A 26,344-nucleotide genomic window follows, 5' to 3' on the forward strand; every position below is an offset into this window, starting at 1 on the left:
TATGTGACCGTGATTGTGATTCATGCTTTGGATAGAATATTTGAGAGGGGTCTCCAATTGCACATTGTAAATGCACAGCGCATGGTAGGTTGTAACTAGGGTGACCAGACAGCAAATGTGAAAAATTGGGACGGGGGTGGGAGGTAATAGGAGCCTATATAAGAAAAAGACCCAAAAATCGGGACTGTCCCTATAAAATCAGGACATCTGGTCACCCTAGTTGTAACTCCAGGGACCATTTGGTCACAAGGCCAACAACCAGGAAGAGAATTTTCTCAAAGAAGACACCAGTTGAGTGTAGACAGGATTTTGAGGTTATCTTTATTTGGGATATTCCAAAGAAGAGGGACGCTCTAGCAGTACCGGCTTTACAATGGCGCCAGGCCCATACTCAGAAGGGGCCCCGGCACCCAGACTGTGGCCCCGCATCCTGTTCCACCCACACTCCACCCCGAGGCCCTGCACCCATTTGGCTTCTTCCTCCTGAGGCCCCACCTGCCACTTGCTCCTCTGCGCCCCCTCCCACTTGTGCGAGCGGTGGGCAGGCCTCAGGGGGAAGAGGCCGAGTGGGGGCGTGGCCTCGGGGCAGAATGTGGGTGGAGCAGGAGGCGGAGCCACGGACAGGGCACCACGCCCACCCAAGGTTAATCCAGCCCTGAGCTCAAGATGTAGGATCAGAGCTATGAACTAATGCCCAGACCATCAAATGCTTAAAATGGTATAAACTCCTTTTGAGATGTACATTTTAAAATGTTTGGATCTCAAATCAAAGCTACCCTCATCTGGTAGCTGCCTGACACCCTTGTTATGTGACTAGGGAGACATTTTATGTACAACTCTAGCCAGGGCATTAGGTTGTTACTGGTTACTAATACGAGACGCCAATTGAGTACAGAAATATTTATATTAATATTTCTTAGCTCCAAAATGGAACGCCAGGGACAATGAACCATTGTGCTATCAATTCGTCATTAAAATTATATTTCTGCATTTGCTACATTGGTTTTTAAAAACTCCCCCTGTAATTATTGTCTTTTTAGGGTCGACAGTGCTGGGCAAACAGTATTTAAAAGCGTGGGATTTTTTCCAAAATGAGGTTGAATTTTTTTCCCCCTCTTAAGTCTTCAGGAAAACGTTAACAACAAATACATGGGAAATAATGCAGTAGGCATGTGGATCATAGTATAAAATATAGGGGTGGAATGAGACATTTGTTTCATCCTTTGCAAGGTTGTTGTAGCCGTGTGGGTCCTAGGATGTTAGAGAGACCAGGTGGGGGAGGGGATATCTTTTATTGGACCAACTTCTGTTGGTGAAAGAGACACGCTTTAAAACCACACAGAACTCTTCTGCAGGAGTTGGTCCAAACCTTGTCATAGACTCATAGACTTTAAGGTCAGAAGGGACCATTATGATCATCTGGTCTGACCCCCTGCATGCTGCAGGCCACAAAACCCTTCCCAGGACTCTGCCATTGAAGTCCCCAATCCTGTGTTTTAGTAACTTCAATCGGCAGAGACCCTCCTGCTAGTGATCCCTGCCCTCACGTTCATCTCATTTCAATTACTTCAGATTAGTTTAATTCGCTTCCGAAGTGGATTAAGATTCACTTTAATTCTGAATAAGAGCGTCCACACAGGGATTTAATGAGGTTCAGCTAATCCATTTGAAATGTGGTTTTGGATTTGTTTTTTTCGGAGTGTCTCCAGGTTACGCAATCTGTTGAAAACGCTCCCCCGGGGAGAATCGGAGAGCGGAGATCGGGACTGTTGTTTACTGTTTGGGTTTTGTTTCATATATTTTTCATTTCTTTAATAATAAAGTAGTTGTTAGGAACGGTGAGTTGTTTGCTTGTCTAACTGTGCTGTCTGCTAAGACATGCGGAGAAGAGACCCATGGGACAGAAACAGTGTGGGGGGAGAGAGGGGGGGTCACATCCCAAACTGAGATGCAGAGGCAGTTGTTAAGATTTGGCTCCCACCACATTTCGCTAGAGACTGATTCTTTTTAAGAGCCAGTTGTGGGCCCCACTCTCACAGTAAGGGGAGGTCTGACGGTAGGCCGGGGAGTTGCTGCAGGTGCAGGGCTGAGGCGTACCAGCAGTGGGCGCTGTTTGGCCAAGAGGAACTTGCCCAGCTGCCCCCACACTGGGGGCTGACCCTAGACACACAGGCTCATACACACATGGACTTCAGCCTTGCACCTGCAGGGATCCCCTCTAGGGGTCCGAAGGGAGCTGGGGCTCTGGGGCCAGGTCTGCTCTCAACCACCAACCCAGGGGGCTGGGCAGTGCCGGAGGGAGATGCAGCTACCCAATTAACAACTGGGGCCACACACCCCACAAACCCAGTGTCAACCCAGCCACTGAGTCACACTCACACCCCCCCCCCACCCATTCAGATCTGGTCCCCATCCCCAACACATCCTCCCCCAGTGTGGGATAAACAGCCTCCCAGAAATAGGAATAGAACCCAGGAGTCCTGGCTCCCCTCCGCTCTAATCACTAGACCCCACTCCTTTCCCAGCTCTGGGGATAGAACCCAGGAGTCCTGAATCCCAGCCCTCCCCTGCTTCTAAACACCAGACCCACACCACTCCCCTCCCAGAGCTGGGGAGAGAACCCAGGAGTCCCTTTAGAAGAGGAGGTGAGTCTCCTAAGGGGGTCTGACTCACCCTGGCTAATTGGTTTGTCATGCTTAGAAAGTCTGGCTGCATCTCTGCCCCTCCCTTTCCCATTTGGGCGGCATGTCACAAGGAGGAAAGGAAATCGAAAGCTAAGCAGAGGGAAAAGCCAACCTCTTCTCTCCTTGCTGCTAGGCTGCAGAGCAGGGACCCAGGAGCAGCGGCGGAGCTGGTAGGTCTGGGAGTTCGTACCCCCTAACCCCCCCCCACCATCCTGCTTCTCTCCTATACTCTCCTCCCACTAAGAAAAATACCTTTCCTCCTTCTCCCCCAGATGTGGGGATTTCCCCTGTCCCACCTCCTCCCCGGTCTGGATCCTGCCCCCTCTGTCCCTGTCTCCTCTTCCTGTGCCCCCTTCTGTCTCTCTTCCCCCACTGCAGGACTCTCCCTGCTCCAGCCCCAGGGTCATTCCCAGCATCCTTCCCACTGGCCCTGGTGTCAGCCAGGTTACCTGAGCTTCTCATTGTTCCCATATATTTATAAAATCCTGCAATTGGAAGGTAAATATTGTACTCCCCTTTCAGTGTGTAGCATATAGAGCCGTATAAACAAGTCATGGTCTGTCCGAAATGTTCATTTGTACTGACTTTGCCGGTGCGTTATATTTAGCCGCTTGTAAAACTCAGCAAATATCCAGATGAGTTGCTGTAACCCCTGGAAGAGCCCCTGGTTGAGAATCACTATCTTACATGACATGCTTTGTATGAAATAGGACAGAATTCTATGACAGGAGTGAATATGGGGGTTCCAGGGTGCTGCTTTGAGGTACAGAGTGCCACCCCCACCCCCCCCGGGCCAGGCCTGCGAGGAGGGGGGCAACTCAGCAGCGGGGTGGCCTCCCCCGCGTTTGGGGGAGGGGTTGTCCTGGCCACTGACTCCCTGCAGGAACTTAAATTAAAATCCATCAAAATTGGGAAGAGTGGGTTAAAAAATAAAACCCTTTTTCTTTCCCTATCAAAATTCAAAAATGTAAAAATGAAACATCGAATTCTGCCACGCCCGGGTTTAACACAGCCCCAGCATCACGCACCTGTGCCAGAGCAAACAGCCGACGCCGTCCAGCTTAAACACACCCTTGCCCAGCCTCCCAGTGGAGATAAACATGTTGGCACCCTGAATGATTTATCATCCAGACAAATCATGGGTGTGGCAGCAAAGCAGGAGGTCACTCAGCCTCTGGCATGCAGGGGATAATGGGGTACCCTGCTATGGGATGAGGGGGAGTGCAGTACACAGCACCCCTGGTGGGGGGAAAATGGGGGACTCTGGTATGAAGCATGCAGGGCAGACAGATCCCTGGGCATTGGGGGGAGGGGCGATGGCAGGGCACACAGACCCCGTGGCATGGAGGTGAGGGGGGATGGGGGCAGACGGAGCCTGTGGCATGGGGCGCGAGGGGGGATGGGGAACAATGAGCCCCTAGCATTGGGGTGAGCAGGGGGGATGCTGGAAAACAGGGAGGGGGGAATAAAGGTTGTCAAGGCTGTATCCCCACTTTGAACTTTAGGGTACAAATGTGGGGGCCTGCATGAAAACTTCTAAGCTTAACTACCAGCTTAGTTCTGGTCCGCTGCCACCATTCCCAAATGGATTCCCTTCCCTGGGAAGCCTTGAGAAACCTTTCACCAATTCCCTGGTGAATACAGATCCAACCCCCTTGGATCTAAAAACAAGGAAAAATCAATCAGGTTCTTAAAAAGAAGGCTTTTAATTAAAGAAAAAGGTAAAAATCATCTCTGTAAAATCAGTATGGAAAATAACTTTACAGGGTAATCAAACTTAAAGAGCTTAGAGGACCCCCCTCTAGTCTCAGGTTCAAAGTACAGCAAACAAAGATAAACACTCTAGTAAAAGGTACATTTACATGTTGAGAAAACAAAGGAAAACTAACACGCTTTGCCTGGCTGTTTACTTACAAGGTTGAAATAGGAGAGACTTGTTTAGAAAGATGTGGAGAACCTGGATTGATGTCTGGTCCCTCTCAGTCCCGAGAGCGAACGAACTCCCAAACAAAGAGCACAAACAAAACCCTCCCCCCCTCCAAGATTTGAAAGTATCTTGTCCCCTTATTGGTCCTTTGGGTCAGGTGTCAGCCAGGTTACCTGAGCTTCTTAACCCTTTACAGGTAAAAGGATTTTGGAGTCTCTGGCCAGGAGGGATTTTATAGTACTGTACACAGGACAGCTGTTACCCTTCCCTCTATAGTTATGACAAGGGTGACACTGGGGGAAGATCTGGTGAGCAGCAGGGAAATAGATAGAGTTGGGGGACGGTGGAGGAATGGAGCTCCAGGAGCACACACCCCCTTCCCACTGATCTACATATTGCACTGTGCTATTATTAGAGAAGGCAGGTCAACGAATGCCCCTGGCACATGGAGCGGACAACAGGGGGCTGGGCTGGCCTTTCATTTCTGGGGGCCCCGAGAAAAGTTCGGGCTCACGCCCAGATCAGTTGTACCCTTATCGTCTGGCTCCGCACCCTGCCCAGTTACTCAATGGCGTCTGGCTAAACATCACCCCATCCACATGTTCCAGGGCCTGCCCCGGCCTGTCACAGGTGCTGCGTCACTGGCAGAAAACCACAGGCTAAGCAGACAGAGCAACAGACGCCATTTCTTCGTGGCTTCGTGCGGAGGTTTCCCGGCAGCGAAGGAGCTGGTAGGTGGGGCTTGTACCCTGTCCCTCCCCCCATCCCGCATCTCTCCGGCCCCCTCCCAACTCCCCTGAGAAAGTTACCTTTCCTCCTTCACCCCCAAATGTGAGAATTTCCACGCTCCCATCCCCTGTCTGCCCTCCACCCCACAGCCTTTCTCTCTTCCTCTGCTGTACGATCTTCCCACCCCAACTGTGGGATTTCCAAGAGTCACCCTGCTTCCCGCCCCAGTAACTGGGTACAGATAACACCAGGCAACACTGAGCTGTGAGGCTGGGGAAAGGTTGTGTGTGTGTGTGTGTGTGTGTGTGTGTGTGTGTGTGTGTGTGTTTTCTTCCTGGCTCTGGGAGGGGAGTGAGGTCTATTGGTTAAAGCAGGGGGGACTGGGAGTCAGGACTCCTGGGTTTTATCCCCAGCTCTGGGAGGGGAGTGGTATCCATTGGTTAGAGCGTGGGGGGTGGGAGCTGGGAGTCCGGATTCCTGGGTTCTATCTCCAGCTCAGGGACTGGATTGGGTTCTAATAGTTAGAGATATACACTCTATGCATGTACAGTGCTTAGTCAAATAAGTGGGATGGGGTCTGTAGGCAGTGTTGCAGGTATAGAGAATACAAGAAATAGGAGGATAATAGGATTCCTTATCAAAGTGCTGTCCCTTCACACCCTTTCTCCCCACAAATGGATAGTGGTATTTCCCAGGCTCCACCCACAACCAAAACCCCACCCACGCACAACACCAGCACAAACTGCTGCTTGCAGAGGGAAGTGTGGATCGTCAGACAACGCTAGTTCCTCTCTGTTCTTACATGCTTTGATCACCACCGGCAAAGCTGACGTTTGAAGGGTGGTCACTAGGGTTTAGAGTCAACATTCCACCGTGGTGAAGGCGGCAGCCTCTCGGAGCGACTGACCCAGGCTGTCTGCAGACTCAGGCATCACTGCGTCAGTTACACCGACTCCACGTTTGGGATGTTTTCTTGGCTGCCGCGAAGGCTAGAAACGAACTTTTTTCTTTTGCATGAAAGCTGAGATGCTAAAGCAAAGTAGGACTCCACCCCCACCCCCACCCTTAATCCATGGTGATTTCCCCACACACAATGCATCGGTTTATTTCAGTTCTTGGCAGCCTCCAACCGGGCGGTCGGGGAATATCTGTGCCGGCTGTAAAGGAACCTTTGACCTCAACATGGAATTCACCGTTGAATGTGGAGAGGAAGTGACCCCCCTAGACGTCCTCAGGAAGAAGAATGAGCTGGAGGAGAAGGGGCTAATGACAGAGGGTTTAGCTGCCTGCCTCAGCCAAGCTATAGATCTGGTGGCCCAGCAGGACCCCAAGAAGTACTGGCTCTGGAATGACGCCAGGGTCATCGTCCAGGGAGACGGGCGCTGGCTGGAGTTCCGCACAGGAGACGCCAGCCAGCACCTGTTGGTGTGGTACAACCGGCACAAAAAGGAGGTTGAAGTCTCCTTCCCGTCCTAGGTTGGGAAGCAATCACGCTGGATGGTCCCTCTCCTTGCTGGCCCTAAATAAATGCCTGTGGCACCTCCCAACTGGAATCGGCTTCTGGGTGGTATTTATTGTAGGGCTCCCTGCAGCACAGCGCCCCCTAGCCCCCCTGGAGTCAGCATCGACAGTGATGGGTGTGACATACCCAGGGTACAATCCAGACTAATGAGCAGCTGTGGCACCCTTGCTCTGAACCCTTGGGTGCCGTACAATGCCTTACAGAAGGAGCTCCCACCTAGGCTGCTCACAAACAAGCCACACCCTGAATGTGTGTGTGTAACTGCAGCCTGCCAGACACACTCGGGTTACATTGTGGCTCTGACCAGCCTGGGTTGTACTGCAGGGTGACCCCAACACACCCTTAGCCTTAGATTTCCCCCCAGAAATGTATGTCCGGTACTTCCCAGCTCTCTCCTGGACAATACAAGTTTACATAAAGTCCATGAATTCCACCAAGCTGGATTAGATAAAACAATACAACAAGTTTATTAACTACAAAGAGAGAGATTTTAAGTGAGTAGAAGTCATGAGGCATAGAAGTCAGAAAGGGTTACAAGAAAAATGCAGCTAAAACTCAACTAAATGCCTCACTTAACAAACGTTGTTAAATTTGAAGCAAAGTTTTTCTCACCACCTGCTCTCAACAGTCTTATTGGCCAAACTTCTTAGGTCTATGTTCTATGGGTGCTTCCTTTGTTCCTTCCGGTGTAGTGAATCAATGGACAGAGAGAGAGAGAGAGAGAGAGAGAGAGAGGAAGGAGGAGGGGCGCCTTGGGGTGTTTGTCCCTCATTTTCATAGCGTCGGCCCCCTCTTAGAAAACATTTCCAGGTGAGATATAGGAGACAGAGAGTGACCAAGAAAGGATGTTTTCTGCTGTTCTTTCTCATCTGCTTGTGGTTCCTTTTCTACCCATTCCTGCTTCATAACTCTGTTTGCTGTTTAAATGCAAATTAAGCAGCTCACACCTCCCTTTGTTTAGGGCAGACCTGTTTTCCAACTTCTGTCTTGGCAGGGCCATGGTTTGGAACATGTGTTAACAAAACCATACAGGGGCGTCTTATAATTTCATATATAAGAGACGACTAAGGGGGGATATGATTGGGGTCTATAAAATCAGGACTGGTGTAGAGGAAGTAAATTAGGAAGTGTTATTTACTCCTCATAACAAAAGAACCAGGAGTCACCAAATGAAATGAATAGGTAGCAAGTTTAAAACAAACAAAAGGAAGTATTTTTTTCACACAATGCACAGTCAACCTGTGGAACTCTTTGCCAGAGGATGTTGTGAAGGACAAGACTATAACAGAGTTCAAAAAAGAACTAGATAAGTTCATGGAGGATGAGTCCATCAATCGCTATTAGCCAGGATGGGCAGGGATGGTGTCCCTAGCCTCTGTTTGCCAGAAGCTGGGAATGGGAGATAGTGGATGGATCACTGGATGATTCTCTGTTCTGTTCATTCCCTCTGGGGCACCTGGCATTGGCCACTGTTGGAAGACAGGATACTGGGCTAGATGGACCGTTAGTCTGACCCAGTATGCCATTCTTAGGTTCTTATATGGTGTTGCCACGTCTATTTTACCACAACAATAATGTCCAGCAAATTATGAGTTTTCAAATGATACCTCACAAAGCATACTTTGTACAAAGATTATTATAATAGTGTGCATGGGGTGAATACAGGGGTACAGTCTGTCACAAGGGGAGAGGGCCCCTTCTCCACGCAGCCCACCATCCCCTAGCACTGTTCTAGGGTTTTGTGGTCAGCACTGAGTGTGAGGGGAGAGTGCCCCCTACTGAGCCTCCTACCACCTGCAGCTCAGTGCCCCCAGCACTGTTCTAGGGAATTGGGGTTAGCACTGACTTTGAGGCGCAAGTGCCCCTTACTGCGCATCCCACCCCATTCCCTGCAGCACAGTGCCCCAGCAGTGCCTTGGGGCATTGGAGTCATCACTGACTAAGAGGGGCGCACACTCCCTTTAAATACACATCTTGCAGAGAAGACAGGTCAAAGAAAGGCACCTGGCCCCTGGCGCAGAAGGGGGTGTGGTTTGGGATGGACCTTACTTCCTGGGAGAGCCCGTTCCACAGTCTGGGACCAGCCCCCCGAGGAAGCCCCATTTCCTACTTGGAGCAGATGTCCTCTTGTCGTGGACAGTTCCACAGAGCCTGAGTGAGGTCTCCATTCCCAAGCTTTAGGTGATATTTGAGATGTCATATGCGGGCCTGGGTGCTTGAGCAGCCCGAAAAGGGGGATCCCATTGGTTCCCAGTCATCCAATCAGCTTCTAGCTTTTCCATTACCGCTTGAGATGGGAGGCAGGGAGGGGCAGTAAGGAAGGGGAGAGATTGGAAGAGAGGCGCGCGTGCTGCGAAGAAAAATGGGTGTGAGAGGAAATGTGCTATTGTGAAAGAACCAATAGCAATGGTTTAACCCCCCGCTTTAACCCACTAGACCCCACTTCCCTCCCAGAGCTAGGGATAGAACCCAGGAGTTCTGGCTCTTAGCGCCACCGCTTTAACCCCCTAGACCCCACTTCCCTCCCAGAGCTAGGGATAGAACCCAGGAGTTCTGGCTCTTAGCTCCACCTCTTTAACCCACTATACCCCACTTTCCCCCCCAGAGCTAGGGATAGAACCCAGGAGTTCTGGCTCTTAGCTCCACCGCTTTAACCCACTAGACCCCACTTCCCTCCCAGAGCTAGGGATACAACCCAGGAGTCTGGACTCCCAGCCTCATAAGCCAACCACTAGGGCCAACCCTTAGATTAGAGGAGTGACCTTCTGACCTCTCCCCACAGCTCCAGCCCCAACTTCTGTTTACAGAGACAGCCGCGCCTTTCCCTTCCCTTAAACAAAACTGAGTCACAGAACCTTGTAACCATCTCCCCTACTCTGCTCAGCTGAAGGCCCCAGAGTCAGCCAGCTGTGAGTCCCACGTCAACCGCAGCTGGGGAGAGGTGTCCGAGCTGGATGAAATTGAGCTAGATACATTGGTGTTCCAGCCCCTGGGGGCTGGGGTAGGGTGACCGATGTGGGCTCTCCCCAGGCCCTGGGGAAGGAGCTGGCATCCACATGCATGAGCCAACCCCAAGTTAGCTGAGTGCTGCAGGTGGGTGCCCCTAGGACTGGAGGCTAGAGGTCAGAGCAGGGGGGAGGGGCTGGGAGCCAGGACACCTGGGTTCTAGCCCCAGCTCTGGGAGAGGAGTGGGGTCTAGTACTTAAAATTGCGGGAGAGAGGTTGGAAGTCAGGACTCTTGGGGGCAATCCCCAGGTCTGGCAGGGGGGCATAGGGGACGGGGTCTCTGGTACATTCTCTGTTTCTGCATCTCTCTTTCTCTCTCTGGTTCGTGTACTGGAGAACAACACGGTGACCTGATCCCCGGGGAGAACAGCCCCAGATGCTGCCAGGAGTGGAGCCACCATTCATGGGAGCCCAGTGCAGGTGGGGCGGGATTTGGGACTGGACAGACCCTGGAGACTAAACTCACCTCTGCCCCCTGGAGGGCAAATCCATTGCAGGCGCAGAGTGAGGAGCACCAGCTGGGGGCGCTGTGTGCAATCACAGAGGCCAGGTCATGTGTGGTTGATCCCATGCTGGGTGGGGGTCAGACCCTCGGCATGTCCTCAGCTCCTGCTCTTCACGCTCTCTCCCTGCAGGAGGCGCTGCCCCCACCACACCCACTCATGCAGCACGAGGAAGCTCTCCCAGAGGGGAGCGGCACAGTGGCCAGGGTGTGCACCAAGGGCCTGAACGCGCTGGAGCTGCTGCAACTGAAGAACAAGGCCGAGAGGCTATGGCACATGACAGAGGGGCTGGCCGCCTGCTTCAGCCAGACGATGGAAATGGTACAGAAGCGGCCTGTGGAGCCCTGGACCAACATCCGGCTCATCCTGCAGAGTGACGGGAAGTGGCTGGAGCTCCGCGCTGGCCAGATCAAGCAGACAATGCTGGTCTGGTATGACCCCCACACCAGCACTGTGCGGAAACACCGCATGGGAGCCTCGCGCTGAGGCTTCTGACCTGCGCCTCCTAGCACCATGGCAGAATAAACACCCTGCAACCCAGATCTCGCTCCTTTCTCCTTGTTCTGCCGAGCATTTCAGATCCGCTACCTTCCCCTCCCAGGGCGAAGAATCAGGCTCCACTGCAGAGACGCACTTGGAGGGCGGCCCTGCGGCAGAAGGCCAGAAGTATGGCTCCTTCCCTTCCACCTGTGGTCACGCCCCTATTCCGTTCCTTCTGCTTGCAGCCCCACCCACAGTCTTGCCCCTTCTACCTGCAGGGCCCACCCCATTCTGCTCCTTCCACCTGTGGCCCCGTCCATGGCCACACCCCATTCTGCCTCTTCCCTCTTCCACTCGCTCCTTTCCGCCGTCCCCCCCGTGCCCCCTCGCAGCTTCCACACTGAAGAAGCTCTGTGCCCCCACCATGGCCCTGGGGCCGCAGTGCGGAATGAGCTCCTCCAGCCACGGGCCGGCTAGGGGAGAGATTTTTCCCGGGGCCCCGAATTGGCTGCGGCCCCGTGGGCCCATGCAGTAATCCACCACTGGGGTGACCTTGCCCAAGTCGGTATGTGTCTGTAAAATGGGGAGAATGAACCTGCCTGCGTCCATTTAGACTGTAGGGTTTTCAGGGCAGGGATCATCTCGTGCTGATATTGGTTGCAGCCGATAGGTGCCTCTGAAATTTGTGCCACAGCAATCCTGGAGGGAGGGGAAACCATCCCAGACATTAAAAACCAGAAATCCCAGGTGAGGAGAGAGCCGGGGAAGCAGAGGATACTGGTTAGTTAAAGCACGGAATTCTATCAATGTACTGCTTGTGAGACTTGTGTGTTCATATGGAGCTCTACTTCTCCCTTCTGCAAGTCCCGTCCCAATAGAGCTATCCTGCAGGACCTACATTCCCCAGGGCTGGGTTCCTCCAGCCCCAGAATCAGATGAGACAGACACACACACACACACACACAAAACAGAGCAAGTCTGAGTGCACCGGGTCAATCAGCACTGTCAAGCCGCCCCCGCTCCCATATATGCCCCTGGACTCAGTGGGTTGGGCCAAGCAGCACTTTCAAGCTGCCACTCTCATATGCCACAGGTTCAGCACGTCCCTATCCCCACTCTCACAGCCCAATTGGACTGGTATTAACCCACTCGATGAGCAAACCCCACAGTATTTTTGGGTGCTGCAGGGATCTTTAGCTTAGGTAAAAGAAGCGTTGCAACAGAGTAAATGGGGAAGCTAAAAACACAAAAGAGTAAAGTTCAGCAAGAGAGAGAGAGGGAAGCAACCAGCTTAACCATAAAAGTTATTTATTAATTAGCACCAGAAGAGCTGTGTGGGGAGCCCAGGGCAGGGATAGCAGTGGGCTGTTGATCAGGATAGAACAGCATTAATAGAGCTGTGGAGAGTGGGGGGATGTTAGCACTGGGATAGCATTGAGCTGTGGTTCAGGAGTGAGGAAGAACATAAGAAGATAAGAACAGCAAGACTGGGTTAGACCAAAGGTCCATCTAGCCCAGTATCCTGTCTTCCAACAGTGGCCAATGCCAGGTGCCCCCGAGGGAATGAACAGAACAGGGAATCATCCAGTGATCCATCCCGTCGCCCATTCCCAGCTTCTGGCAAACAGAGGCTAGGGACACCATCCCTGCCCATCCTGGCTAATAGCCATTGATGGATCTATCCTCCATGAATTTATCTTGCTCTTTTTTGAACCCTGTTATAGTCTTGTCCTTCACAACATCCCCTGGCAAGGAGTTCCACAGGTTGACTGTGCGTTGTGCGAAGAAATACTGCCTTTTGTTTGTTTTAAGCCTGCTGCCTATTAATTTCATTGGGTGACCCCATGTTCTTGTGTTAGGAGAAGGAGTAAATAATGAGAAGGAGTAAATATTCTCTCCTGGGTTGGACTAGTGAGGGCTGGGAACCAGGACTCCTGCCTTCTGTGCCCAGCTCTGGGAGGGGAGTGGGGTCTAGTGGTTAGAGCGGGAGGGGACTGGAAGCCAGGACTCCTGGGTTCTGTCTCCAGCTCTGGAAGGCGAGTGGGTTAGAGCAGTGGGGGTTGAGAGCTAGGACTCCTGGGTTCTAGCCCCAGCTCTGGGAGGGGTACAGGGTTCTTCTCCCTGCTCTGTGCCTCAGTTTCCCCTTCTGGAGCATGGAAACAATCCTGTTTATCCACTGTGTGTGTGTGTGTGAGAGAGAGAGAGAGAGAGAGAAACACAGTTTCTCATGCTCAGTTGACAGTTTCAAGGGAAAGCGACACAGACCTGTGTAAAGCAACCTTTAAGACTAACAGATGTATTGGTTAGTCTTAAAGGTGCCACAGGACCCTCTGTTGCTTTTTACAGATCCAGACTAACATGGCTACCCCTCTGATACTAAAGATATATGTGTGTGTGTGTGTGTGTGTGTGGAGGGGGTGTTGCTCCATCCTGCTTGCGCTGGAGCCAAGGACAAAGTCCTTGGGAGCTGAAAGTTAATAGTAGCTGGGAGCTGTGTACGTGAGGCAGATAAGCTGGCGTCCCAGCCTTGGGGAGACTGGACTAGGGTATGGGGGGAGGAGCTGGCATCCACGGGCGAGGAGCCCTGCTGAGCGTCACAGAGGGACCAGAGCTGTTGGGGGAATGGGACGCATCATCTGACTTTGCACCTCTTCAGCTGCCTCCCGCCTGACTCCTCTCAATTTCTCTATCACCGACCGCGTAAAGGCTACGGGACAGATCCCCCATGGGAGTAAATTGCCCCGGACCCACTGACCTTGGACTCATAGACTTTAAGGTCAGAAGGCACGGGCGGCATGTGAACCCCCATTTTGGGGAGGCTAGGCCCTGTCCCTGTCCCTTCCACCTGAGGCCCCAGCCGCTCTGACCCCCGGGCTACAGGCCAGTCTGAGCACCGGCCCAAACTCCAGGACACAGGCCCAAGCATGGAGCAGGGGCGGGGCCACAGCCTGGGTCCTGATCATCTAGTCGGACCGCCTGCCCGTCGCAGGCCACAGAACCTCCCCCACCCACTCCTGTGATAGACTCTAATCTTTGGCTCAGTTCCTGGCATCCTCAAATCATGACTGACAGGCTTCAAGTGGCAGAGAATCCACCACTGACACGGGTTTAAATAGGGTTACCATATTTTGTGCCTCCTAATGGAGGACACTCCCGGGGGGGCCGGCCCCGCCCCCAGCCCCGCCCACGCCCCCGCCCCAACTCCGCCCCCTCCCAAAGTCTCCGCCCCCTCCCCTGCTTGAAGCCTGAAGCAGGTAAGGTAAGGTAAGGGGCGGGGGAGGGAGAAGGAGGCGCGGCGCGGCCCAGGCTGGCCCCCGGCGGCTCCAGCCTGGGTCGGCTCGGGCCCTGGCCGACCACCCCCGGCGCACCCCCCGGCTCCCAGCCCCGCGGCCCGGCTCCCAGCTCCCAGCCCCGGCCCGGCTCCCCGACCCCGGCCCGGCTCCCAGCCCCGCGGCCCGGCTCCCGGCTCCCCGACCCCGGCCCGGCTCCCGGCTCCCAGTCCCGCGGCCCGGCTCCCGGCTCCCAGCCCCGCGGCCCGGCTCCCGGCTCCCCGACCCGGCTCCCGGCTCCCGGCTCCCAGCCCCGCGGCCCGGCTCCCCGACCCCGGCCCGGCTCCCGGCTCCCCGACCCCGGCCCGGCTCCCGGCTCCCAGCCCCGCGGGCCCGGCTCCCCGACCCCGGCCCGGCTCCCAGCCCCGCGGGCCCGGCTCCCCGACCCCGGCCCGGCTCCCCGACCCCGGCCCGGCTCCCAGCCCCGCGGCCCGGCTCCCCGACCCCGGCCCGGCTCCCGGCTCCCGGCCCGGCTCCCCAACCCCGGCCCGGCTCCCAGCCCCGCGGCCCGGCTCCCGGCTCCCCGACCCCGGCCCGGCTCCCAGCCCCGCGGCCCGGCTCCCCGACCCCGGCCCGGCTCCCGGCTCCCCGACCCCGGCCCGGCTCCCGGCTCCCAGTCCCGCGGCCCGGCTCCCGGCTCCCAGCCCCGCGGCCCGGCTCCCGGCTCCCCGACCCGGCTCCCGGCTCCCGGCTCCCAGCCCCGCGGCCCGGCTCCCCGACCCCGGCCCGGCTCCCGGCTCCCAGCCCCGCGGGCCCGGCTCCCCGACCCCGGCCCGGCTCCCAGCCCCGCGGGCCCGGCTCCCCGACCCCGGCCCGGCTCCCCGACCCCGGCCCGGCTCCCAGCCCCGCGGCCCGGCTCCCCGACCCCGGCCCGGCTCCCGGCTCCCGGCCCGGCTCCCCAACCCCGGCCCGGCTCCCAGCCCCGCGGCCCGGCTCCCGGCTCCCCGACCCCGGCCCGGCTCCCAGCCCCGCGGCCCGGCTCCCCGACCCCGGCCCGGCTCCCGGCTCCCCGACCCCGGCCCGGCTCCCGGCTCCCAGCCCCGCGGGCCCGGCTCCCGGCTCCCAGCCCCCCGGGCCCGGCCCCGTGGGCCCGGACCGGCCCGGCACTGCGACCCTGGCCCGGCCTGGCCCCCGGCCCGGCTCCCGGCCGGGCACCATGCCCCCGGCCCCGCACAAAGAGGCCCCGGCCGAGCCTCCCGATTTTCCCGGACATGCCCGGCTTTTGGGGATTTCCCCCCGGACGGGGATTTGAGCCCCCAAAAGCCGGACATGTCCGGGAAAATCCGGACGTATGGTAACCCTAGTTTAAACCTGCGAGGGACCCGCCCCTGAGGCTGCAGAGGGAGGCGGCAATGTACACAAGGCAGCAAACTGGCCCTGCACGTCTAGCATCACCCTCTGGCTAGCAGGCATCGGCTCTCTTGGGAGCTTGGCTTTCCGTCGCTTGCTAGATGGGTCAATTGGGCTGATCTAGGGAGGCGGGATACCGGGCTAGATGGGCCTATGGATCTGACCCAGGATGGTGATGGGGGAGGATATCAGGGTGGTGTGAGGGGGGTGGGGGTGGATGTCCCCCTGGTTCTGATCGGGGCAAAAAGGAGGTGGGGGAATACCGGGCTAGATGGGCTAATGGGTATGATGTGGGAGGCAGGATACCGGGCTAGATGGGCCTATGGGAGCCAAAACCCATATATTTCCCACCTTGTCACCTAGGGGGAGGGGATCAAACAGCTGATCTGGCCCCAGAACCTGGGAGCAAATTGATCACCAGAGCCGAACTCAGCAGAGGACGCACGGCCCCCGCCCGAGACGCCGCAGCCCCCGGGGAGAGCGCCCCATGGAAGACGTGGTTGAATGCAGCGAAGGCCTGAGCCAGACCGATGTGCTGAGGAAGAAGAACCAGCTGGAGGAGAAGGGGCTGGTGACGGAGGGGCTGGCTGCCTGCTTCAGCCGGGCCATGGAGCTGCTGGAGAGCGGTCAGAGTGTCTGGATGTGGCAGGGCGGCAGGCTTATCTTGCAGAGCGACGGGTGCTGGGTGGAGTTCAGGATGGGAAACACCCACCCGATCCTGCTGGTGTGGTACGACCCCCACAAGAAGGAGGTTCAGGTCTCCACACCCTAAGAGGGGAGGGGATCAGTCCACCCATCAACTGCTCGCCTCTCTGTGCTGAATAAAGGCCCTCAGGGGGCTTGAATCTGGCCATTGCTTCTTGGTGATGTTTACTGTAGCGCTCCCTGCATCCCAGCGCCCCCTTGTGGCATTGGGGTCAGTACAAACTGCAATGGGAGAGTGCCCCCTACTGAGTCCCTGCAGCACAGCGCCCCCTGGTGCCATTGGGGTCAGTACAAACTGCAATGAGAGAGTGCCCCCTACTGAGTCCCTGCAGCACAGCGCCCCCTGGTGCCATTGGGGTCAGTACTGACTGCAATGGGAGAGTGCCCCCTACTGAGCCTCCCACCCCACTCCCTGCAGCACAGCGCCCCCTGGTGCCATTGGGGTCAGCGGTGCCCTGGAGGGGATAGTACCCCAGATCTCTCCCATCCCCTTGCCTGGGGCAAGTACATTCCAGATGCCCTCCCTCAGCCTCAGTACATCCCATTCAGCAGCACTACCCTCAGCAAAGCCAGGAACAGCTGGGAGCAGGCCAGGCCAACCAAGGGCACAGAGTGGGACTGGGGGCTCACCTGGGAGTGCGGTGGGGGAGAGAATTAGTGGCAGAGGGGAGCTGGGTGGAAAGCATGAATCAGCCACAGCGTGTGTGAGAGGGCAGGAGCATGAGCCTTAAGGGCAATATCTTGCAGCAAGGAGTACCACACGTTAACAGCACCTGCATTGCACAGGTCCCTGTTAACTCCCAGGATGGGGCAGAGGGAGGGGATCTCTGCCTCAGGTCCCAGGGATAGAGCCTCGTGGGTGAGTTCCCCAGCACAAAGCTTCACAACTTCCGCCCCTGCATATATATACAAAGCACACACAGAGCTCTTACACACATACACACACACTGTCGTCCCTGCTCAGGAGCAGCTAATCAACCTCACACACCAGGTTCTGTCTCCAGATTAAACATAAGAACAGAAGAACGGCCACACTGGGTCAGACCAAAGGTCCATCTAGCCCAGTGTCCTGTCTTCTGACACTGGCCAATGCCAGGTGCCCCAGAGGGAATAAACAGAACAGGGAATCAGCAAGTGAGCCATCCCCTGAATATGCTTTAATGCACTGGAGGTGGAGGAGTTGCTGAGGGAGGGTCAATCCGTGGGTTCCCAGGTGGGTTATTAGCCGGATCCTCGTTAATGAATCGACAGGCGTTAACAGGAACTGGATGCTCTTGTCTGCAAGGAGGGTTCCCCCCGTCAGGGGATTGTAATTGCTCAGCTCTGAATTCACAGCCCCCTGGGCTGGGCACGTCCTGGGTCTGCTCCTGCAGGACACACAGTGAGTGGGGTTAACAGCCGCGGGGATGAGCTCAGACTATGCAGGGTTTGGTCTACTTGCAAATGGGAGGGGAGAGGTGCTGCATGGGCTCTGTATGGGACACTCACCCCCTACAGTCAGTGCTAATCCCCCTGCCCTAGGAGCGCTATGCTGCAGAGAGTGGCATGGGGGGCTCAGAAGGGGGCTGTCCCCACACAGTCAGTGCTCCCCCCCCCAGTGCTACATTGTAGCAGTAGGGGATGCTGTGGAGTTCCCGTGTCTCCCAGCAACTGTGAACCCCGGTGTCCAATGTGCAAGGGTCTGTTCTGCCTCCCAGAAGAGGCCCCTGGCACACAGGAGTCCCAGTGGATATTGGATTCTCCTTCACTCCCTGTGCTACACAGTTACACAGCGGCCACACCCCTCCCCAGAGCCAGCTGTGTTTCTCTGCTTCATTGCTGCCTTTCTCTTCCATGCCATTACGGTCCACCTGCCCTCAGCCCCCTTTGTCATTGGATCCATCCCTCCACCACCACTCACCCTGCTGGGAATCCCCCTCTGAGCTCAAGCCTTCTCCCCTGGAACGGGGACACATGGGGTTGGGCTGATACAGGAAACACTGGTGACATTGTCCTCCCGCAGGGGCCGAGCAAGTGAAGATGGGTCAGAACCTGTGGCTTCCCACAGCAGATGGGTTCTGGAGTTCCCAGGGGATGAGAGATCTACCCCAGGCAGGAAAATGGGGCATCTCTAGGAGGCCAGAAAATCCCATGGAGATGGGAATGTGTTCCGGGGTCCTAGTGGTACCCCCAGCTCCTATCCAGCCCAGGGGTGGGGGGATTGCCTGGCTCAGAGGGAAGGGGACATGGGGCCTTTCCACTCTAGGGTTGCTGTCTCTCACCCCACTGATGCTCATCTGTGGGGCTCGGCTTCTCTGCCAGCAGTGATGCCAAGATGCTGCAGCGTTGCTTGGGGGGCATCTCCGCAACCTCAGATGACTCTAGTCCGATGCGGAAGAAGTTCTGTTTTATGGGGTTGTAGAGGGGCCACTGCTCTCTCTTGCTCCCCACCCCTGTGGGGATCCTAGGGAGAAATTCAATGGAGCACACACAGTTGGTACCCGGGCTTGGCAGGGACGGGAATGTGCTCTGGCCAGAGTCTGTCTCCTGTAGGCAGGGGTCATTAGGAGCCAATTTGCAAAGTTTGGCCCCTTTCCAAAATGGCTGCCGTCCCCTATTGTTCCCAATGAGAGTGAAGCCAGAGGCTGCCCTCAGTTAAGATGGTTGCTTCCACTTGTTCTCCTTATATGGGGTGACGCTACAGGTTGCCCTTTATAAAGATGGCGGCTACCTCCCATTGATCTTGATGACATTGAAGCCACAGGCTGCCAGGAGTCATGATGGCTGCCATTGGCCTACAGCCCTTTCTAAAGAAAGACTGCCCCTAGGAAAGACGGCCACTGTTTCCCACTGTTTCCAACAGGACTGAAACCAGGTTTCCCTCAGGGAACATGGGCTGACAGACATAGGAAGGGACAGTGTGGTGATTTGAAAAATATGGGTCAGGGTGACAGAGAAGGACACGGCATGTTAGTGATCATGGGAGCACAGATAGGAGGGTCTAAACTGGAAAGCAGTCTGAAGCCACCATTTGCCCTCACTTAAGATGGCTCCTCTCACTTGTCCTTTTAAATAGGATGATGTCACATGCTGCCCTAACCAAAAATGGCCACCATCTCCCACTGCGCTCAATGAAATTGTTGCCACAAGCTGCCCTGAGTTGGCTGCCATTTTACTACAGCCCTATGCTTACCCAGTTCATCCCATTTACCCTTTTTATAAATGGGCCCAACATTTGCTATCATCCAATCTTCTGGAACTTTCCCGCTGCTCCAAGATGTACTGAAAATCAACGTAGACAGGCCAGCAAGCTCCTCACCAGCTCTTTTAACACACTTGGGTGTAAGTTATCTGGCCCTGCTGATTTAGAAATGTCTAAGTTTAGTGGCCTCTGTTTAACATCCTCCCAAGACTCTAGTGGAATAGAAAGAGTGTTATCATCCCCATGCAATAAGATTATATCATCTGTTTTTTCCCCAAATACAGAACAGAATTATTTATTGAACACGTCTACCTTTTCTATATTACTATTGATAATTCTGCTGTTTCCACCTAATAATGAATGGACCAATCCCATTGTCTGGATTCTTTTTGTTCCTAATATATTCAAATAACTCCTTATTGTCCCCAACTCTGCTGGCCATAGATTTCTCCATGTGTCTCTTTGCTTCCCTTATCAGATTTTTACAATTCCTCATGTCTGATTTATATTCATTACTATCAACCTTCCCTTTTTGCCATGTATTGGATATTATTTTTTAAATGTTCCCAACTGCCTTCACTTCCCTAATCTGAGAATCAATGGTTCCAAGCGGCATAGTTAGGACTACAATGGGGAACGTTGAAGACATTTGTTTGAGGTTTTGCTCGCTTATTTTTAGTGCAAGGGAGTATGTCTTCTTATCTATCCCACGGTGTATGCTTAAAAGTTACAGTGCCGCAGTTATCTCAGTCAGAGATGTGAAAAAACCACACACCTGACTGCCATTGCTGATCTGATCTAACCCCTAGGGTAGCTGTAGTTATGTTGATGGAAAGATGCTTTTTGTCAACGTAGCTCCTGATTTTTGGGCAGGTGATGGAGCAACCCCTTTTGCTGCTGCAGGCTGTACTGATATGATGAGCTGACGTAGCCAGGCCTGTACAGTGTTTGTAGCACAGACATCCCCTGAGTTTGTGTGACCGGGCAAGGGCAGGCAGAGCTTTGAGATTATTGGCTACTAGCTAAAAAACATGTTTCCTTGAATGAGGATGGGTGTGTTCATGGGATCACCGACATCCTGGTGAGGGAAGAAGGGAATTATCCCTAACCTAGAACCAAGGGGCTCAGATTTTACCTCCCTGAAGTAAACTCAGCTCTAGGTCAGGGGCTTCAACCAAAGAGATTATCTATTTTTCAAAGGGACCTTCCTTCGCCATGGCATTGAGCCAGGTCTTCCTGCATGTTGTGGACACCTGGCCAAAGACTTACAGCTGCTCTCATGGTCTGGCTCAGGGGCACAAGAGGATTCTGGGGGATTCCCTTACCCGCTTCTGGTGAACTGGCTGGATAATCGTACTCAGAGAGTTGTTATTAATGGTTCCCAATCCTGCTGGAAAGGCGTAACGAGTGGGGTACCGCAGGGGTCTGTTTTGGGACCGGCTCTGTTCAATATCTTCATCAACGACTTAGATATTGGCATAGAAAGTACGCTTATTAAGTTTGCGGATGATACCAAACTGGGAGGGATTGCAACTACTTTGGAGAACAGGGTCATAATTCAAAATGATCTGGACAAATTGGAGAAATGGTCTGAGTTAAACAGGATGAAGTTTAACAAAGACAAATGCAAAGTGCTCCACTTAGGAAGGAAAAATCAATTTCACACATACAGAATGGGAAAAGACTGTCTAGGAAGGAGTACGGCAGAAAGGGATCTAGGGGTTATAGTGGACCACAAGCTAAATATGAGTCAACAGTGTGATGCTGTTGCAAAAAAAGCAAACATGATTCTGGGATGCATTAACAGGTGTGTTGTGAGCAAGACACGAGAAGTCATTCTTCCGCTCTACTCTGCTCTGGTTAGGCCTCAGCTGGAGTATTGTGTCCAGTTCTGGGCGCCGCATTTTAAAAAAGATGTGGAGAAACTGGAAAGGGTCCAAAGAAGAGCAACAAGAATGATTAAAGGTCTTGAGAACATGACCTATGAAGGAAGGCTGAAAGAATTGGGTTTGTTTAGTTTGGAAAAGAGAAGACTGAGAGGGGACATGATAGCAGTTTTCAGGTATATAAAAGGGTGTCATAAGGAGGAGGGAGAGAACTTGTTCACCTTAGCCTCTAAGGATAGAACCAGAAACAATGGGTTTAAACTGCAGCAAGGGAGGTCTAGATTGGACATTAGGAAAAAGTTCCTAACTGTCAGGGTGGTTAAACACTGGAACAAATTGCCTAGGGAGGTTGTGGAATCTCCGTCTCTGGAGATATTTAAGAGTAGGTTAGATAAATGTCTATTAGGGATGGTCTAGGCAGTATTTGGTCCTGCCATGCGGGCAGGGGACTGGACTCAATGACCTCTCGAGGTCCCTTCCAGTCCTATAATCTATGAATCTATGAATCTATGAACTCCGCCCAGTACCGCATCACCCTGCGGCTCAGCCCCGCCTCGGCCTCCGTGTGCGTGTAGTTGGCTCCTCCCACAGATGCCAGGGTCCCGAACAGGTAGGGCAGCTCAGAGCCGTGCGGCACCCCCGTCCATTCGGGCATAGACAAGCCGCTGCTGCGGTGGGTGAAGTCGTAGGCATACACAGGACTGCCGGTCTCCACCTCTCGCCCAGCCATCTCAGCTACCGGACACACAACGAAGTAGTCACCAAGGATTTGATCCATGGCCCATCGGTACCGCGCTTCACCCTGCCCCTGCCCCTCCACGGCCAAGACAGACTCTTCCAGTGCCTCTGGCACTATCAGCCTCACCACCTGCAGCAGCTGCTCCCAGCCGATGGAGCTGGCATTCTCCAGGTTGAGGCTAGAGGCAGCAAAGTATAATATGTAGGAGCCTTTGTTGGCGTTGATGCCGATCAGGACGGGCATAGCTGGCTCTGCTTAGCCTGCAGGAGTCTTGGTGGTGTATCAGGGAGAAAATCCTCATCTGGTGTCGGCACAAAGGGAAACCCCAGCTGCTTCTTGTGGCGCAAGACGGAGAACTTGTGTTTGTGGAACTCCCCGGGTTCCTTCCCCTGCAGGCAGCCCACCAGGGCCGTGTCATCGCTATTGGTGCAGCCCAGCAGCTGGCCCAGCCTCCGGCCTCTCTCCTGGGCCTCCTCGAGGGAACTCCAAACCCACAGTGCTGTCGGGGCTCCGCTTTGCAGTGCGGCGCGGGTGAAGAGGGGCCGGCTCCCTGGGGAGAGGAGGTGGAAGCCGACTGAGGAACCGCCGGCGATCTGGCCGAAGAGCATCAAACGAGCTGGGTCCCCACCGAAGGCGGCCATGTTGTCCCGCAGCCAGTGCAGCGCCAGGCGCTGGTCCCACAGGCCAGCGTTCCCCTGGGCGGCCGGGGGCAGGGACAGTAAGCCCAGCGCCCCCAGCCGGTAGTTCATGGAGGCCACGATCACATTCTCAGTGGCGGCTAAGAAGCGCCCATCATAGACATCAAGGGAGGCTGAACCAGAGACAAAAACCATGCCATGGATCCAGACGAGAATGGCGGCCGGCTCACGGGGCCGGGGATGGGGCACCCAAACGTAGAGGAAGAGGCAGTTCTCGGACTGTGGTATTTTGGATTTCCACATATAGATGTAAGCAGAGTCAGGATGAGCTCTACCCTGACATCTGGTGGTGAATTATGGCGAGTGTGGAAAAGAACTCCACGGGCTGATCTTGTTTGCATAGGCACACCCACTCACCTGGCATGAGACAACAGCAACTCAAAGTGGTTACTTTGGCTGGTGTGGGATCCCCAGTTTCTCTGTTATTGGGGCAGGAAGAATAAAGTTTTGTTACCCTGATTCTGTGAATCAAGGTCAGTGGAACTGTTGTATGACAGAAGGACTGAGTGAGTCCTTCACCATTACCCGTTGCTTGACAAGGGGCATGGGTTACAAAACCCAGTGAATTGAGAGAGGATGGGGGTAAGTATTTGTGTTTGATGGTATGGGTGCCCTATGAGGGTGTGAAACACCAATTGCACTATCTTCTCTCTCCACTGTTGAATGTCAGAGCTAACTTTGATCCTATTAGGACTCTAGTTACAGGTTGCTGAGTTGAATTCATTGTGGGCCAATGGTGCACCAGCACTGGGGCTCCCCTACTCTGAGCTGAAATCACAAAAGAGTTAAAGTTATTAAGTGCTGTGTTAACTAGTGGGGAAGCCTGAAGCTAAGCAGCTGGCGGAGCAATTTGTGGGGACAACTGGAGGAGCAGCGAGCAGCCCAAGGAATGGCGAGCAGAGCTGTTTGTGGGGACGGCTGGAGGAGCAGCGAGCGGCCCAAGGAATGGCGAGCAGAGCTGTTTGTGGGGATGGCTGGAGGAGCAGCGAGCGGCCCAAGGAATGGCGAGCAGAGCTGTTTGTGGGGACGGCTGGAGGAGCAGCGAGCAGCCCAAGGAATGGCGAGCAGAGCTGTTTGTGGGGACGGCTGGAGCAGGTCACAGAGCGGAGCAGCTTCGTAGTGAAGGCTGCGGCGGAACCCCATGGAGAGACGGCTGGCCTCAGATCACGTAAGGTGCCCCTTGACACCCTGTGTGCCCCCCTTTTACTCTGGGGCTGCACTGACCAGGGACAGAGACTTTGGGGGTTGTTGGACTTTTGGGACTTTGGGTGGTTGCTGGTCCCAAGAGACTTTGGGGTGTGTTGGACTTTGGGGACTCTGGGTGATTTTTGGGTTGCTGGATTCAAGAATCAAAGGGAAAGGACACAGCCCAATTTGCTGGGGTGGGTTTTTTTGCTCATGGTTTGTTATGAATCCTGTTTGTGGTGTTTTTCCAATTTAATGCTGACGTTGTTTACCTCATGTTATTAAACATTTTCTGCTACACTCAGACTCCGTGCTTGCGAGAGGGGAAGTATTGCCTCTTAGAGGCGCCCAGGGGGTGGTATGTAATTGTCCCAGGTCACTGGGTGGGGGCTCGAGCCGGTTTTGCATTGCGTTATTGAAACGGAACCCCTAGATACAGAACCCGGCCCTTGTTGCTGCCAACTTAGATGGGCAGAAGGGTTACATAGGCATCAGGGTAACTAGGAAGTGGAGGCTGGTGGCAGGTGTTGCCAAAGCTGGTGGTCTCCAGGACGTGGCTCCAGGGCTGGTGGGGAAGCGGTTTCTGGAAGCGCAAGGCCCCCACGGGGGGCTCGGCCTAGGGGATGCCCAGGAAGGCCGTCACTGTGCTGGAGCCGGCTGGGAGGCGCTTGCCCCAGATGGGGCCACTGGTGGTGAGCACCTCAGTACCGTCATCATCGGAGCCAGAGCTGAAGCCCGGCAGGGAGAGGAGGAGCAGGCAGGGGAGCGCGGGGAGGAGTCCCAGCATCACGGCAGCTGGAAGGGAAACCCCCTCAGAGGGAGTTACAGGGAACGGGATACGGGGTCTTTCCCCTCTAGGGGGCGCTGGCTCCCATTCAGTCCCAGCCACCTAAATCCAGACAGCAGGTGGGAGCTCCCTATATCAGCCTTGATCCCCTTTAGAAAATACAGCATCGGGTCAGTCACCCCCTGTCCTCTCAGTCCCAGATCTGTGTCAGCCCTGACTCCCAGGCCTCCTGCTCTAACCCACTAGGCCTCACTCCCCTCCCAGAGCTGGGGATAAAACCCAGGAGTCCTGCCTCCCAGCCCCTTGCTCTAACTGCTAGACGCCACTCCCCTGTAGGCCTGGCTTGTCATGAATAATTGGACATGGGTGAAGCCTCATCTCTTGGGAGACAGGATTAGGGAGGTAAATAAATCAGCAGGCTGGAAGCAGAATGTCTGTCTGAGCTAAAATAAGGGGGAACCCCCAGGGAACCATCTACAATGGACACAATAACGATGGGTAAGAGATGCCTGGATCATAAGATGAGGTAAAGAGTAAGTCATCCAATAACAGTGCATGGATTGAGCATGCTGTACAGGGATTGGTTCCTACGAAGCAACCAAGCCAATCCCAAAACGGGTGATGCAATGTGTAATGAATGTAACATGTAAATGTCTACAAAGGAAGAGGTTTGCTGTGTAACTGTGGGTGTGGGGTACGCCCTCCACCTGCCCTCTACGCTTGAGTCTGATCAACTGAGCGTAGCTTTGCTGTGTGCCAAATACAGGGACCAGAGCAACCAGGCTGGAGTGGAACTGAGTTCTTGGGGAACGGAGTGGAAGAGGTTGTGGGGTGACCATAACATCCTTTCCCACAACTGGGGATAGAAGCCAGCTCCCACCCCGCTCTAACCTGGAAATCCTGTCTCCCAGTCCCAACTGCTCTAACCACCCACTCCCATCCTAGAGCTAGAGGGAAGCCCAATGTCCTGACTCCCTTTGTTCTAACCCACTAGATCCCGCGCTCCTCCAAGAACCAGGGATAGAGCCCAGGAGTCCTGACTCCCAGTACCCACCACTCTAACCACTGGACCCCACTCCCCTCCCAGAGCTGGGAATAGAACCCAGGTGTCCTAGTGCTTGAGGTTGCCTTTCACAGCATCTGCCAGAATTGTATCTCTGAGCCCAGCAGCTGTGACCCCGGGATCTCCTTGGGCAGATACTCTCTCGGGGATCCCTGTCGGTTTGGGCCTGTTGGGTGCTGGGAAGAGGCAGGCAATGAGCTCAGTAGTGAGAATCCACAGCATAGCCAGGAGGAAACAACCGCAGGTAGAGAAGGTAGATCAAATGCTCCTTCCCTTGCTGTCCCTGGCTCTGGGACAGGAGAGGGATCTAGTGGGTTAGAGCAGGGGGGCCGGGGACCAGGACTCTTGGGTTTGATCCCCAACTCTGGAAGGGGAGTGGGGTCTAGTGGGTTAGAGCAGGGGACAGGGAACAGGACTCCTGGATTCTATGCCCAGCTCTGAGAATGGGATCTGTGGAGAGGGTATTAAGTGGGTAATTACCAAGAGTGATTCCAATTCTAATTGTTATTCCACTTCCTTCTCTCCCTTCCGCCCCCCTCTGTCCAAGTCTCGGAGCCAGTGGGGCCTCGG

General features: G+C 54.8%; 1 protein-coding gene and 1 pseudogene across 4 annotated transcripts; one reads left to right on the top strand and one right to left on the bottom strand.

Moving 5' to 3' along the window:
* The first annotated feature begins 2,672 nt into the window (after positions 1–2,672).
* On the top strand, positions 2,673–16,380 carry LOC128848415 (uncharacterized). Of its 4 annotated transcripts, none has more exons than XM_054048399.1 (3): positions 2,673–2,854; positions 5,220–5,342; positions 10,504–10,911. In XM_054048399.1, exons 1-3 carry the CDS (start codon positions 2,693–2,695, stop codon positions 10,855–10,857), a joined length of 639 nt encoding a protein of 212 aa, XP_053904374.1. In that variant the 5' UTR covers positions 2,673–2,692; the 3' UTR covers positions 10,858–10,911. The 4 variants fall into 4 exon arrangements, 2 of the variants coding, with proteins under 2 accessions (XP_053904374.1, XP_053904375.1); XR_008447028.1 differs by lacking the exon at positions 10,504–10,911 and adding an exon at positions 15,894–16,380 and having other exon boundaries at positions 2,748–2,854; XR_008447029.1 differs by lacking the exon at positions 10,504–10,911 and adding an exon at positions 6,453–6,893 and having other exon boundaries at positions 2,748–2,854.
* A 587-nt stretch (positions 16,381–16,967) lies between these two features.
* Positions 16,968–24,711, bottom strand: LOC128847308 (acetylcholinesterase-like; annotated as a pseudogene).
* Positions 24,712–26,344: the final 1,633 nt, after the last annotated feature.

Source organism: Malaclemys terrapin, chromosome 13 (genome assembly GCF_027887155.1).
Source record: "Malaclemys terrapin pileata isolate rMalTer1 chromosome 13, rMalTer1.hap1, whole genome shotgun sequence".
NCBI classification, from domain to species: domain Eukaryota; kingdom Metazoa; phylum Chordata; order Testudines; family Emydidae; genus Malaclemys; species Malaclemys terrapin.

Bases quoted from the DNA above. Each gene is read 5' to 3' on its own strand.
- LOC128848415 (XM_054048399.1), top strand. From the start codon at position 2,693: ATGCTTAGAAAGTCTGGCTGCATCTCTGCCCCTCCCTTTCCCATTTGG. The intron at 2,855-5,219 runs GTAGGTCTGGGA...CACATGTTCCAG, and splicing joins CAGGAGCAGCGGCGGAGCTG to GGCCTGCCCCGGCCTGTCAC. The intron at 5,343-10,503 runs GTAGGTGGGGCT...CTCTCCCTGCAG, and splicing joins TCCCGGCAGCGAAGGAGCTG to GAGGCGCTGCCCCCACCACA.